The following is a 13848-nucleotide window of genomic DNA, read 5'->3' as shown; positions in this document are numbered from 1 at the left end:
TGAACAGTGCAGAGAATTCTGCGGCGGTGCGCTTCTCGCGCACAGTTTTGTCAGCGCAGAGCTTGGTGAGCTCTACCTGTGCAGCGGCGGCGTCGTCAAGATTTCCGAAGCGAGCCTTGAACACCGTGAGAAAGGCTGCTTCGTCGGTGAACGGAATCGTGGCTCCCTGAGTTCCAATCTGGACAGCGGCGAGCTGGGCAAAGATGGGAGTGGCCCAGGCTCGCGCGTCACCATCGAGGAGGCTGAGGGCAACTTGGACCTTCAACTCGACAGTGGAGAGGGTCGTATTGATTGCCCAGTAAATGAGCAACTGGGAGATGAAGCGGTTGCATTCGACAACCGTTTTGCCATCATATCGGAGAGGAAGGAGAAGCTTCAACATCTCCTTATCGGGAGGGGGTGCTGGCAACGACATTACCGGCGACGAGGGGAACGGAGGACTGCCCGCGGACGAAGGCGACTGTTGTGACTGTCCGCCAGGCAAACTTCGCGAGGAACGAGTGCTTGTGCGGCCTCGCGGCGGCGACAGCGGTGGAGGCAATGGAGGAAGCCCAGGGGCGGGGTTACGTAAGATAGGGACTGAAGGCGAGGCGGGGACCACTGACAACGAGCCGGCCCAAGAATGCGGTGGAGTGTCGCTGGGCTCGGTCTTGGGAGGCCTTTCCAACTGCGGCCCCAAGAAGGGCTGGGGGATCGCTTGAGGGGCCGCTGAAGGCTGTACGACTGCCTCAGTTCTTTGAGGGAGATCAGGGTCTCCTCGCGCTTGACCTGTACTGGTGACAGGTTGGGGGATGCGGGTGCCTGGGGAGGCGGGACGCAATGCGACGGGGGTGACGTGGCGGGAGACAGATTGGGACGCGTACTTGAGATCTGGTCCAAGGGGGTGTTGGACTCGTCGGATGGGCACAAAGCGTCCGTTTTCAACAGTGATGGAGCGCGGGGTTCAATTAGGGCACGGTTGCCGGTCACAGTCAAAGAAGAGGGAGCTGGGATCGTCGAAGCGTGCGACGTCAATGTGATCCTTGGCATTGAATGTGTGCTCAAGTCCCGCGCAATTGAAGGCTTCTTCAGCCACGATGGATGGAGGGAGGAAGGGGAGGTGCGCGTACTACGAAAGGCCGTTGTAGACTAGCTTACACCTACGGCGCCCGAGGTGACACTAGGGTTCGCGATTCACGTGGGGCCCAGTACTGCTTTTGGCTAGTATGCAGCAGGAACCTAGTCCACGCGTCCAGTTAAGGACAAGCACTGCCCACTGAAGTGCAGGTGCTGAAAGGTTCGTTCCCTGAGTGTTGGTGATGTAACGTAGGCTATCTACGTATCGTATGGTATCGTAAGGGTGTGCACCACCCAACCTATAGGAAGTGAGTGTGGGTTGTGGGAGTCTCAAGGGACGCCGGCAGCAGTGGGGAGTTTTGACCTAATGTCGTGACTTGGGGTCAAGCGACTGGGGAAACCTAAAAGCTGGGGGCGTCCGACTAATTCTCACCGAAGCGATGGTGAGCGATGCTCAAACCTAAGGCTAGGGACAAGTAAATGTATTAGTTAGTGAAGTAAGGGAAAGATACAAAGGGAGGCTTACTGACCTAGGGACAAGAGGTCAAAACTGAGGTCCCTAGGGCAGCAGAGGCCGGCTTATATACATGGGGAGATAAGGGCAGGCTGTGCGCGCTGGTCCGTGCGCAGCTGGTCCGTGCGCAGCATGCTGACGCGGCCCCGGGGGCCGGTGAGTCAGAGCGGCTGTGTCAGCGGAGCCTGAGCTGTGCCGTGCGCTGCCGCCCCATCTAATCTAATCGTACAGTAGATAACGACGTGTCCGTGTCAGGCAGGTAGTACAGAGGTCGCGGGTTCAAGCCTGCGAAAAGGAAAAATTAAAAAACGGCTAGGCGCCATACCAAGTCGTGACAGCACTCTCCTCAGGCTCAGGCTTTGGCGCAGGGTCTGGAGGGAGATCTCCTCATGCTTGACTTGGACCGGCGACAGTTTGGGGAAGGCGGGAGCTGGGGGAGACAGGGCGAGAGTGCCGCAAGGCAGATCGAGATGCAAGGGTGCTGTGGGGTCCTTGTGGATGTTGGGCCCTCCTGATTGCCTTGTAGCACAGGTAATCTTGCGCGACTGACCGAGGTGTCCAATTGGGGCAGTCGAAGGCATGAACTTGGCCTTGACAGGCAGTCACAAAGGATGGGGGAAGGATGGGGAGGTGCGCATACTACAAAGGCCGTGCTATACTAGCTTACACCTATGGCGCCCGAAGTAACGCTAGGGTTCGCGATTCACGTGGGGCCCAGTACTGCTTTTGGCTAGTATGCAGCAGGAACCTAGACACGCGTCCGTTAGGACAAATGCCGCCCACTGAAGTGCAGGTGTTGAAAGGTTCATTCCTGTCACGAGTTGGTATGGCGCCTAGCCGTTTTTTAATTTTTCCTTTTCGCAGGCTCGAACCCGCGACCTCTGTACTACTTGCCTGATACGGACGCATCATATCTACTGTACGATTAGATTAGATGGGACGGCAGTGCGCGGCACAGCTCGGGCTCCGCTGACACAGCCGCTCTGACTCACCGGCCCCCGGGGCCGCGTCGGCATGCTGTGCACGGACCAGCTGCGCACGGACCAGCGCGCACAGCCTCCCCTAAACTTCCCCTGTATATAAACCTGCCTCTGCTGCCCTAGGGACCTCAGTTTCGACCTCTTGTCCCTAGGTCAGTAAGCCCCTGTACTTACTTACTTACTCAATACTAACTTACTTGTCCCTAGCCTTAGGTTTGAGCGTAGCTCACCATCGCTTCGGTAAGACTTAGTCGGACGCCCCCAGCCCTTAGGTTTTCCCCCAGTCACTTGACCTCAAGTCGCGACAATTCCCTAAGCGGTGGCGATGTATAGTACGCTATCTATGTATTGTAGGGTAAAGTAAGGGTGCGCACCACCCGACCTATAGGAAGTGAATGTGTGTTGTGGGAGTCCCGAGTGATGCCGGCAGCTATGGGGAGTTTTGACCTAATGTCGCGACTTGAGGTCAAGCAACAGGGGAAGACCTAAGAGCTGGGGGCGTTCAACTGGTTCTCACCAAAGCGATGGTGAGCAGCGCTCAAACCTAAGGCTAGGGACAAGTAAATGCATTAGTTAGTAAGGTAAGAAAGAAATACAAATGAGGGCTTACTGACCTAGGAACAAGAGGTCAAAACTGAAGTCCCTAGGGCAGCAGAGGCCAGCTTATATACAGGGAAGGATAAGGGCAGGCTATGCGCACTGGTCCGTGCACAGCTGGTCCGTGCACAGCATGCTGACGCGGCCCCGGGGGCCGGTGAGTCAGAGCAGCTGTGTCAGTGGAGCCCGAGCTGTGCCGCGCACTGCCACCCATCTAATCTAATCGTACAGTAGATAACAACACGTCCATATCAGGCATGTAGTACAGAGGTCACGGGTTCGAGCCCGCAAAAAGGAAAATTAAAAAACGGCTAGACGCCGTACCAACTCGTGACAACTACAGATCCCAGGAGTCGTTGTCTGATGGGTAAGGCTCCTCCCCATCTTCTGGACCTAGGTCATCCACTGATTCCGAGTCAGAATCATGCGGCTCATTCCCATCATCTTCGTCTGACGAGGATGTCCCTTCCGAAACATCTCATGGAAGATTGGTCCGGTCTCAATCTCGTCGCACCGCATAAATGGCCTGTACCTGCAGATGCCATCGTGCCCAAATTTTACAGATATTATGTCCCTGTCAAATCACGTCAGACGTCCTCCCAACGTTCTCTGAGCCCTATCCTGCTTGTTGAAGAATGCGGAGTACCCATAGATCCCCGGAAGCTCAGCATTGACGAACGGTGCGTAAAGCTACTTATGTCTGACGATAGGCGATAGGACTGATTGACCGCTCCGTTGCAGCTCGCAATGCTACACTCATACGTTACGCTTGCATTATGCGGATCAGTAGGTATGTAACTGAGCAAGCACGAGGAGGGGAAATCTTGTACGAGTCGATTGTAACTTTGGGCCGCTTGTGGGTGTAGCTCACATCGATGACTTCAGTGAGATAGTCGCGAATGGTCGTGAGGTAATCGAAGGCGCCCTCCAGAGAATAGAGGACGCGAGCTGTTTCAAAGTCAATAGCAGACGGCATGGTCGTTCGTGTACAAAAGAGACGTGAGCGCGGTGCGTGCGCGTGACGGGCCTAGATAAGGAATGTATCGCTCAGATCTGCACCGCTCTACTCAGTTGGACGAGACAAGCCCCGTTCTGCCTCGTTCCGCTCCGATGCACTTTTGACTGGGGTTCAAGTCCTGCCGGCGTCCCTTGTTTAAGTTTTTTACTGTTCATGGCTTTGTGGAGTCGATACCTCGGCGTCCTTAGATTGTTAGTGACGCGTGAAGGGACACACTGAGAGACCAGTTCCGCGTGAATTCGCTCCGTTTACCGTGTGAATGTCCGATTTCACACGGCAAGGGTGTGAAAAACGGATGAAACGCAGTCGACACCGTGAATGGATGAAATCCACCCGGCCCTCCTGACGGATGAATTTCACCAGAAAAGCGGCGGGTTTTCATCATGCAGAATGATGAAGGCAAACAATTGATACATTGCATCAATTCTGCTAATGGCTACTAATGTACAGATCGTTTCTGCACGAGTGTCCATCGACCGCGAATGCAAATGCGCTCTTCAACTCATTGCACCACATATACAAATTACCGGATTTAGGATGAAGGGTGCTCCAACGGGTTGGTCAGCATAAGAGGTAACGTGCAGCACCACACCTCTCTTGCAACCGGACTTGTTGACTCCCGTCACTCAACATCTCTCCTCATGTCATATCGACGACTCACGCTTATGGTGCAATGGACATTGGACCTGGTAGCCATATGCACGGCAAGAAACATGCAAAGTGGAGTATGTTAGGGTCTCCGCATTTGTGAACATTGTTGAAGAGCAAAAAAAAGGTGCGGTGTCAGCGTTCAAAGCCAAAGTTCGGTGACTCGAAGGTACATCGTTTAGCGAACAAAGTTGCTCCACGGGTAACGAGTTCGACTTGCAGGTGGAGATGGGACTAGAGAGTAACAACTGACTGTTTGAGTTGATCCAGGTGAGTAGTGGGTTCCTTGCCGAACCTTGACCAGAACTCACAGTATCTCTGAGTGATCAACACAAATGCACTATTAACATTGTTGCTAATAGCTCTCACCTTAGTCTACCACGGTATCGACATGATAAGACAAATATCGGACACATCATGCTTCTGGTAAGCACATGTCTCAATTGCAGGAAATGGCACTAATAATATGTCAGGCACACAGCCCTGTCTTGAACACTTTGCGCGCGATTGGGCAACTGAAGAGGATGAAGAGATCGAGCACGAGAGCACTCGTAGGGAGGGGAAAGACTTGTAAGCTAGGCATCATGCGCATGCAGTTTGAGATGGCAAGGATAGAGGCTTCAAGCTCACGCATAAGATAGCGATTGAATGTTTGCATGACAGAACCCTGTAATATGCGTATTGATAGATGATATATATGTTTTCTGACTGATGTATCCTACCCTGGGCTCGAGTGCCGATCTACTCAGCTATTTGCTGGAAACATTTGTTTCTCACTACTGCTGAAATTCATTCGCTATGACGAGGGTTTTGCTCGTGTTCTTACTGGTGGAATTCATCCGTCGCGATGGAGTTTTCACCCATTATCCGGATGAATCCAGAAAATCCAGCGCCGGATGAATGGGGTGCACTTTGTTCGAAATTTCGGATGAATTTCACACTCTTATTTCGCACTCTCGCTGGATGAAAATGCCACTGTCCGGATGAAAACACATGCGCTCTGCGTGTGAAAAGTACACGAATACCGTACATTTCACCGGATGAATTTCATCCAATATAGGTCTCTCAGTGGACAGTGTCCAATGGTGTAGCCCGCAAGCACAACTGGAGCGTACGCCTTGGAAGATTGTACACAACAACGTATTCTTGCCAAACAGCGGGTGTGGCTCAGCGTTCAGCACCCCAAGGTCCAGCTCAACAAGCACCCTGTTCACGACGATAAATTGTGTGAATGGCCCTCGTCACATCAACTAGAACACGGATACAGTACACTTTGAAATTGACATCTAGGCTACACCTGTTAGCTGAGCTTCCAACTATTATGCAAACCTATTGTATCATCAGCCCCGTTCATCGGCCCGCTGCAGCCTAGCGCAAGCTCCCTGCCCTCCCGCAGCGCGTCAGAACCTTCAGCAACGCCGTTCGCACGCCCGCTCTTTGTATTCTCCGCGCGTACATGCTCCAGGCGGGAGAGGTATTCCTCATCCACACCCCCAGTCACGTATTCGCCCGTAAAGACGGAGCAATCAAACTGTGAGATGTCCGGGTTGAATTGTCGCACGGACGAGATGAGATCCGGGAGCGTCTGGAAAATGACAAGGTCTGCGCCGATCGCCTGCGCAATTGCATCCTCGTTGCGGCTGTGGGCGACGAGCTCCGATCGCGACGGCATGTCGATGCCGTACACGTTAGAAAACCGGATCGGGGGAGCACAGCTTGCAACGATAACTTTCTTGGCGCCGACGTCCTTCGCCATCTGGATAATCTCCTTCGATGTCGTACCGCGAACGATGGAATCTAGTAGGCACATTAGCTTCGGGATCCGAGGTCGTATATATGAACGTACCATCCACAATGAGGACATTTTTGTTAGCGAACTCCAGCGCCATGGCGTTCAGCTTACGCCGAACATTCTTGCGTCTATCAACCAGAAGACCAGTCAGCCCAGGGCGGCTGCCATCTCATGTACGGACGTACCGCATTTGCTGCCCTGGCATGATGAACGTTCGCCCGACATAGCGGTTCTTAATAAAACCTTCACGGTATGGCAGCTGCAGCTTTTGCGCAAGATTAAGAGCCGCCACTCGTGATGTGTCCGGGACCTGCACAGGATATCAGCTCGTAGAAATCATCAGGATCATATAAATACTCACGGGAATAACGACATCAACTGTAATTCCCTTCTCAGTGAGCACACGTTTCACCTCCTCGGCAAGAGCGTCGCCCATCGCCATGCGGCTCCGGTACACGCTGACGCCGTCCAATACAGAGTCCGGACGCGCAAAGTAGACATACTCGAAGATGTCCGGCGCAAATGGTGCGGGCTGCGCAACTACTCGGCGAGTGACGCTGCTGCGGGTGATGATGACGGCCTCACCTATAGAAATGTCAGAACACCCCGCGACACACTACTGGTCCTGTATCAGGCCTCACCCGGTCGAACGTCCTCCCAGTCTCCAAAGCCGCTGGCATCAGCGACGACACTCTCGCTTGCGAACAAGTAGTCTCGGCCTGTCGCGCTGCCTTGGGCCTTGCGTGAACCCATGCCAACGGGACGAATACCGTTGGGATCCCTGAACGCGATGATCCCGAACCCGGCAAGCATTGCTACACAGGCATACGCGCCCTTGCACTGCTCCATCAAACCGCCGATCGCCGTGAAAATATCCTCTTCGTTGATTCGGAACTTTCCTGTCTTTTGCAGGTTGTCCGCGAAAATGTTCAGCAGCAGCTCGGAGTCGGACGAAGTGTTGATATGCCTATGAGCGGTGGCATCCATGAAATGCAGCAGAGAAGCGGTGTTGATCAGGTTGCCGTTCTATAACATCGTGAGGCTGTGAATGAAATCGCCATAGCATCGCGACATACGTGTGCGAAGACGATCCCGTACGGTGAATTCACGTAGAACGGCTGCGCCTCGGCATGATGCGAGCTGCCCGCAGTTGGGTACCGCACTGCAGAAATGAAGGTCAGATACACCGGGACGTCGCAGCTGCTTCACTCACCGTGTCCGATACCCATGCTGCCGGCGAGAGAGGACAGAGCATTGGAGTCGAAGACATCCCTGACCATGCCATTCGCCTTGCACTGGTAGAAGCGTCCCTTGGGCCCGCAAGTGACGATACCACACGCATCCTGGCCTCTATGCTGGAGAAGGGAGAGGCCCTCGCAGATCTCTGCTGCTGCATCGATGCTCGGATCGTGCAGGAGGAGGCCTAGGATTCCACACACTGCAGGTCGCGCTGTAAGCAACACCGCGCGGATCCACGAGAGCCGTACTCACTCCGTGCTCACAAGCGACAGACACAGGATAAATAGAGGGTTCCGACTGGGATGCCCGTGCTTAGCAGCCTGAGGGGCAAACGAACGTGCGCATATAAGGGAGCATACTGTCCATTACACACAAGCGACTTCAAATTTTTGCGTAAGACGTTGTAACCGCGGTCCGGCAACGATTTCCCGGCGCGCGTTGCGAGACGCGCGGGTGTCCGAGGTCTCTCGTTCCTCGCGTCCCCGACAGCGTCCCCTTGCGCTCAATTTTTATTTTCACTGGTTCAACAGCGATTTATGCCTTGCAGAGTATGCTACGCTGTGAGGACTGAACGAAATACATCGTCTGAATGAGACACCGCGGTCGCAACATCAACCGAACGCGTGGGGGACGCGTGCAGTTGTTTCGGAGCAAGCCGGCACCGGAAGGAGCGGAGTCTGACTGAGCACGAAATGAACCTTATTCTGCTGGCCTTAGGCGGGCTCGTTCGTCTCGTCATTCCACCACTTCATCGTCCACGTCGTCGACCATGCTCACCTCTCGCGGCGTCCACCGTCTCTCCCGTAGAGCGCTGAACAGCGCGAAGAAGACCAACGCGTTCTTCTCCAGCGCTGCCGCCGCGCCCATCCTCGCCCGCGCAGCCTCAGCACCTTCTTCGTCACAACGCGCGCAGGCTCGTGCTCCTCGTGCGTCAGCGCAGGCTGGTCTGTATTGCATTTCTACACTTATGTGAATCATTCGCTGACGATTGACTTCAATTTTTCTCGTGCCTTGATCGCGAATTCCGGTGGGCCGTGTCCTTAGCCCGCTCGTATGCTACCGAGGCAAAGGGCCCAAGTGGTCATGTAAAGACCGTCATTGGTGCTGTCGTCGATGTGCAGTTCGAGACTGAGAATCTCCCCCCCATTCTCAACGCGCTTGAGGTTGTCGACTTCCACGGCGGTCGTCTCGTCCTCGAGGTTGCGGCTCACCTTGGCGAGAACTCCGTCCGTACCATTGCCATGGACGGTACTGAGGGTCTCGTTCGAGGCCAGAAGGTCATTGACACGGGTGCGCCTATCAAGATCCCCGTCGGTACCGCTACTCTTGGCCGTATCATGAATGTCATTGGCGAGCCTATTGACGAGCGGGGACCTATCAAGGGTGTCAAGCTGTCCCCCATTCACGCTGAACCCCCGGCGTTCGTGGACCAGTCTACAACTGCTGAAGTTTTGGAGACGGGTATCAAGGTCGTCGACCTCCTCGCTCCGTACGCTCGTGGTGGAAAGATCGGTCTTTTCGGTGGTGCTGGTGTCGGCAAGACTGTGTTGATTCAGGAACTCATCAACAACGTGGCGAAGGCACACGGTGGTTTCTCCATTTTCTGTGGTATGCAAAATTGTCCGCTCTATCTCCGATGTATTCTGACTAAGCGGTAGGTGTTGGTGAGCGGACCCGTGAGGGTAACGACTTGTACCACGAAATGATTGAAACCGGTGTCATCAATCTTGAGGGTGACTCAAAGGTCGCTTTGGTGTTCGGTCAGATGAACGAGCCCCCGGGTGCTCGTGCCCGTGTCGCGCTCACTGGCCTCACCATTGCGGAGTACTTCCGTGACGAGGAGGGTCAGGATGTGCTCCTCTTCATCGACAACATTTTCCGTTTCACGCAGGCAGGTTCTGAGGTGTCCGCCTTGCTTGGTCGTATCCCGTCTGCCGTCGGTTACCAGCCCACGCTGTCGACGGACATGGGTGGCATGTACGTAGCGATCACGTGGCATAATGATTCTGCGCTAACGTTGCTTGCAGGCAAGAGCGTATCACTACCACCAAGAAGGGTTCAATCACATCCGTGCAGGCTGTCTACGTGCCCGCCGATGATTTGACGGATCCTGCTCCTGCCACCACCTTTGCCCACTTGGACGCGACGACTGTGTTGTCTCGTCAGATTGCTGAGCTTGGTATCTACCCCGCTGTCGACCCTCTTGACTCCAAGTCCCGTATGCTCGACCCCCGTATTGTACGTTCATATCTTGGTGTCTGGATGACCTCGTCTGAGTCGGTGAATTTCAGGTTGGTATAGAGCACTATGAAGTTGCGACTGCCGTCCAGAAGATCCTTCAGGATTACAAATCGCTTCAGGATATCATTGCCATTCTGGGTATGGACGAGTTGTCTGAGGAGGACAAGTTGACTGTAAGTGCTTCTTTACTCGCAAATAGACCGTGTACTCATGTCTGTTTTTACTTGTTAGGTCGAGCGTGCTCGTAAGATCCAGCGTTTCATGTCGCAGCCTTTCCAGGTCGCGCAGGTCTTCACTGGTTTCGAGGGCAAGCTTGTGTCTCTCAAGGACACTGTCCGCTCCTTCAAGGAGATCCTATCTGGCGCACACGATTCCCTCCCCGAGTCTGCGTTCTACATGGTTAGTCATGGCTTATGTGGTTGTGTATGGACTACAAGCTTATCTTGGATCCTTAGGTCGGCACGATCGAGGATGTCAAGACAAAGGCTGAGGAGCTCGCGAAGGAGATGGGTGAGTCATAATCGGTGTGAGCTGGTATGTCGGACGTACGTGGTGGACTGTTGGTTCGGAGCTTCTACGCATAGAGCGATCGCCAGCAATAAAAATGCTTTGATGTTTCCTCTTCTGTGCGATCCGGTCAATGGTCATGTTTCATCGGAAACCTCCATGTGTGGTTATCGATTTTGCATTGTCTGAGATTTTAGCGAGTGAAGAACATACAACCTGCAAGCCGTTGTCGTATATACATATGATTGAGTAGATCACATTACTAGTATCATTTACCTGAATGATCCGTAAGTTCGGTCCTACGCTGTTAGGTCTCACTTCATGAAATACCTTTCGGGATATAGTTATCGGACATACTGTAGCTTTAGGCCATCTTGGCGCAATCGGTAGCGCATCACCTTCCTATGTGCTCATATATGGGCGGGGATCAGGTGGGGGCTGCGGGTTCGATTCCCGTAGGTGGTAGTGATGAGGGGTTCGGCTTATGTTTTGTTGTTTGTCTCACAGCACCCTTTTCGTTAATATCATTGAAACTGCATTGAAAGATTTATCGAGAGACGGAGGCAGTGTTCGGCAGTCGGATAGATTACTGCGGTAGGATGGATATCTACGGCCGATCGCAATTCCACCGCATGCCTTGGCAAGAACTTGGCGTACTGAGGCGCAATTACGTAACAGGAGGCTATGATGTTCACTTTCACAAAAGGACATGAACATCCGCAAGCCGTTCGCTACTACGTTCTCTTTCAGTAATGTCCTCTCCCCCGACGGACACAACGCCCCTCCTTGAGAATGGAAATGATTATCACGAACTCAGGTCCTTCACTCATCGTGTGGTTGACGTGCTGAAGGCCGAGGGCGAACCATCTTGGCTTGCGTCCTACCGATACTTCATATTCGGTTCTTGGGTGAATGTGCTTTTGCTATTCATACCACTCAGCTTTGTTGCCGAGTTCTTGAACTGGGATGCGGCTCTCCGATTTTCTTTCAGCTTTTTGGCGATTATGCCTTTGGCTGCGGTAATAATTCTCGCGAGTTGTGTCAATGTGTCGTGTCGCTGAAGTCGTCCCCGAATAGCTGCTGGGAACAGCCACAGACCAGATGTCCATGAAGCTCGGTCAAACCCTCGCTGGTTTATTGAATGCGTCGTTTGGCAATGCCGTTGAGATCATTGTCGGCGTTGCCGCCCTTCTTCAAGGTACGAATCAGCTGGGCCTCTCATTGCAAATAATTGATATCACCTGTCTGCACCAGATGAATTGCGCATTGTACAGACATCGGTCTGTGACACCATTAGTCAACACGTAACTCAATTCTTACGTCATCACAGATGCTCGGTTCCATATTGTCAAACTTGTTGCTGGTGCTGGGTTGTTCGTTCTTCGCTGGTAAATATCGGAACGGTTCCGCCGTGCTTGTGAATCAATCAAGTCTCTAACTCGTATTTCAGGCGGTTTATTGTACCAGCAGAGCGAATTTGACCAAACTGCGGCCCAGGCGTGAGTGATCAGGCTTCTCCTTGTGCTCTAGGCTTACGCCGCGTTTACTGTCATCAGTTCTAGCTCGGTATGTGCTGTATCATACGATATTGGAACCGAAAACTAATTTCATGTACAGTTGATGACACTGGCGTGCATCAGTAAGCGATACCACAAGGTTTCCACTTCACATTGCTCACCCTTCTCATGAACGTAACAGCTTTGGTTATACCCGCTGCATACCATAGTTCCCAGACGGTCCACAACCCTGGAGACGCAGTAAACGGGGTTGTAAGCGATGTGACAGAATCCGAGGCCGGCTTGCGGTTCATCTCCCGTGGTACTGCGCTGCTTCTTCTTGTTGTATATGTTGGTTACCTCATATTCCAAGTCAGTAAAAACTACGAATTTGTTTGTAGCACCGGATTTCCTGACGTTGTATTTTTTCAGTTGAAGACACACGCAAACTTGTTCGAGAGCGAACAGCAGCAAGACGAAGAGCCTCCTGAAATGAACATCGCAGCAGCAGCTACTGGGTGCGCTACATGACTCATTCATTCAGCTCGATTACTTGCTTAATCATGTCTACAGCTTACTCGGAGCAACTGTGGTGACGTCATTTTGCGCAGACAATTGTGAGTGACGCCGTCTGGAGATGTTGCAGATTACGCTGAAACACCACCAGTGGTGGGATCCATTGAGGAGACTGCGGACCGCTATCACATCCCAAAACAATTCATTGGGGTTATACTCCTTCCTATTGTAGTAGGCATGCTCCATCTTGCGACGAGAACACGCTGATCATATCTTGTCCAATATCAGGCGAATGCAGCGGAGCACGTCACCTCCGTCTGGATGGCTCGTAAGAACAAGATGCCGCTCACTATCAGTATCTGCGTGGGCAGTGCAATTGTGAGTGCTGTCATGCTTCACATATGGCACATCGCTCAGCATCCCATTACAGCAATTGGCGACCTTCGTTGTCCCTCTTCTGGTTGTTGTTGGGTGGATGTGAATTATTTTCAGGCTTACCCCCTGGGATTTCTCTCATGAAGTCATTGCAGCACTCACCATGACTTGACTCTGAACTTCTCAAACTTCGAGGTGAGTTCCCTCGTTACTTTCAGCGGGACACTGACTCAAAGGTCAAATGCAGACAATCGTTTTGTTCGTGTCTGTCCTACTGGTTCAATTCCTCGTCCAGTATGTGGATTCCTCACTTCTGACAACGTACCGCTGATATGATTTTGTGTAGGGACGGGAAATCAAACTACATGGAAGGAATGATGTGGGTCGTGCGACTAGTGCTGTAATGCTTCTCACGCTGACCCTTGGTTTCGCTCAGGCTAATAGCACTATATCTGGTCATTGCGATTGCCTGTAAGCCTCGTCTTCCATTTCATGCGTGTAGCTGCTCATCAGGTCTTTACAGTTTGGGTGTCGAAGTGATCCCTGCACACTCGAAATCCCACCCCCGCATCATGTCTCGTACCAAAAATGCGTCTCATTCGCGGTTCCCCTGTTATTCGTATCTTACCTACTTTGTATGGCCACGTGTAGTATTGGATTTGCAGACATGGGAAGTCGACGAGCTTCGGACGCTGACGGCGATGCCGCCTGACTTGCCATGTCATGCTTACTCGGATTGTTACTACCATTCTCGCCTGTTATCATCGCAGACATGTCTGCAGCAAACAAGTGTTGTTGACTCAGGTCGCGGACTTGTCTTTGGACCTCAAGGCCTCATGTATGAGCCATCATAATGATGGGAGATCCGT

General features: G+C 52.8%; 7 protein-coding genes and 1 non-coding gene across 8 annotated transcripts; 5 read left to right on the top strand and 3 right to left on the bottom strand.

Moving 5' to 3' along the window:
- Position 1: 1 nt before the first annotated feature.
- On the bottom strand, positions 2-1029 carry POSPLADRAFT_1104805 (hypothetical protein; the record flags this gene model as incomplete). Its single annotated transcript, XM_024483264.1, has 2 exons — positions 2-768; positions 864-1029. Coding segments are annotated over 2 exons (933 nt in total), but the record flags the coding sequence as incomplete, so codon positions are not given.
- Positions 1030-1702: 673 nt separating this feature from the next.
- Positions 1703-3381, top strand: POSPLADRAFT_1136396 (hypothetical protein; the record flags this gene model as incomplete). Its single annotated transcript, XM_024484677.1, has 4 exons — positions 1703-1726; positions 1921-2048; positions 2125-2200; positions 3169-3381. The coding sequence occupies 4 exons, from the start codon at positions 1703-1705 to the stop codon at positions 3379-3381; spliced, it is 441 nt and encodes a 146-aa protein (XP_024342363.1).
- A 225-nt stretch (positions 3382-3606) lies between these two features.
- POSPLADRAFT_1133679 (hypothetical protein) lies at positions 3607-3937 on the top strand (the record flags this gene model as incomplete). Its single annotated transcript, XM_024484383.1, has 2 exons — positions 3607-3827; positions 3889-3937. The coding sequence occupies 2 exons, from the start codon at positions 3607-3609 to the stop codon at positions 3935-3937; spliced, it is 270 nt and encodes an 89-aa protein (XP_024342362.1).
- Positions 3938-4776: 839 nt separating this feature from the next.
- POSPLADRAFT_1039145 (hypothetical protein) lies at positions 4777-5525 on the bottom strand. The gene is made up of 3 exons (XM_024477497.1): positions 5287-5525; positions 5176-5239; positions 4777-4982 (listed from the first exon to the last, which is right to left on the bottom strand). Exons 1-2 carry the CDS (start codon positions 5469-5471, stop codon positions 5179-5181), a joined length of 246 nt encoding a protein of 81 aa, XP_024342361.1. The 5' UTR covers positions 5472-5525; the 3' UTR covers positions 4777-4982; positions 5176-5178.
- A 477-nt stretch (positions 5526-6002) lies between these two features.
- On the bottom strand, positions 6003-8182 carry POSPLADRAFT_1179291 (hypothetical protein). The gene is made up of 8 exons (XM_024488655.1): positions 8097-8182; positions 7819-8043; positions 7682-7767; positions 7247-7631; positions 6967-7190; positions 6791-6915; positions 6660-6733; positions 6003-6610 (listed from the first exon to the last, which is right to left on the bottom strand). Coding segments are annotated over exons 1-8 (1617 nt in total). The 5' UTR covers positions 8098-8182; the 3' UTR covers positions 6003-6113.
- A 414-nt stretch (positions 8183-8596) lies between these two features.
- On the top strand, positions 8597-10746 carry POSPLADRAFT_1039142 (hypothetical protein). The gene is made up of 7 exons (XM_024477496.1): positions 8597-8788; positions 8889-9452; positions 9503-9821; positions 9872-10082; positions 10136-10258; positions 10317-10484; positions 10541-10746. The coding sequence occupies exons 1-7, from the start codon at positions 8614-8616 to the stop codon at positions 10604-10606; spliced, it is 1626 nt and encodes a 541-aa protein (XP_024342359.1). The 5' UTR covers positions 8597-8613; the 3' UTR covers positions 10607-10746.
- Positions 10747-10960: 214 nt separating this feature from the next.
- POSPLADRAFT_t44 lies at positions 10961-11057 on the top strand. The gene has a single exon. It is a non-coding gene; the product is annotated as a tRNA-Arg (tRNA).
- Positions 11058-11335: 278 nt separating this feature from the next.
- POSPLADRAFT_1179285 (hypothetical protein) lies at positions 11336-13833 on the top strand (the record flags this gene model as incomplete). The annotated part of the gene is made up of 17 exons (XM_024488654.1): positions 11336-11611; positions 11670-11790; positions 11847-11872; positions 11923-11980; positions 12043-12091; positions 12149-12158; positions 12210-12231; positions 12291-12460; positions 12521-12606; positions 12662-12705; positions 12756-12835; positions 12893-12982; positions 13035-13081; positions 13135-13174; positions 13227-13273; positions 13326-13358; positions 13416-13833. Exons 1-17 carry the CDS (start codon positions 11345-11347, stop codon positions 13831-13833), a joined length of 1608 nt encoding a protein of 535 aa, XP_024342358.1. The 5' UTR covers positions 11336-11344.
- Positions 13834-13848: the final 15 nt, after the last annotated feature.

This window comes from Postia placenta (genome assembly GCF_002117355.1).
Source record: "Postia placenta MAD-698-R-SB12 unplaced genomic scaffold POSPLAscaffold_3, whole genome shotgun sequence".
Lineage (NCBI taxonomy): Eukaryota > Fungi > Basidiomycota > Agaricomycetes > Polyporales > Adustoporiaceae > Rhodonia > Rhodonia placenta.
Note: the sequence above shows the minus strand (reverse complement) of the source record. Positions and strands in the feature narration are given on the sequence as shown.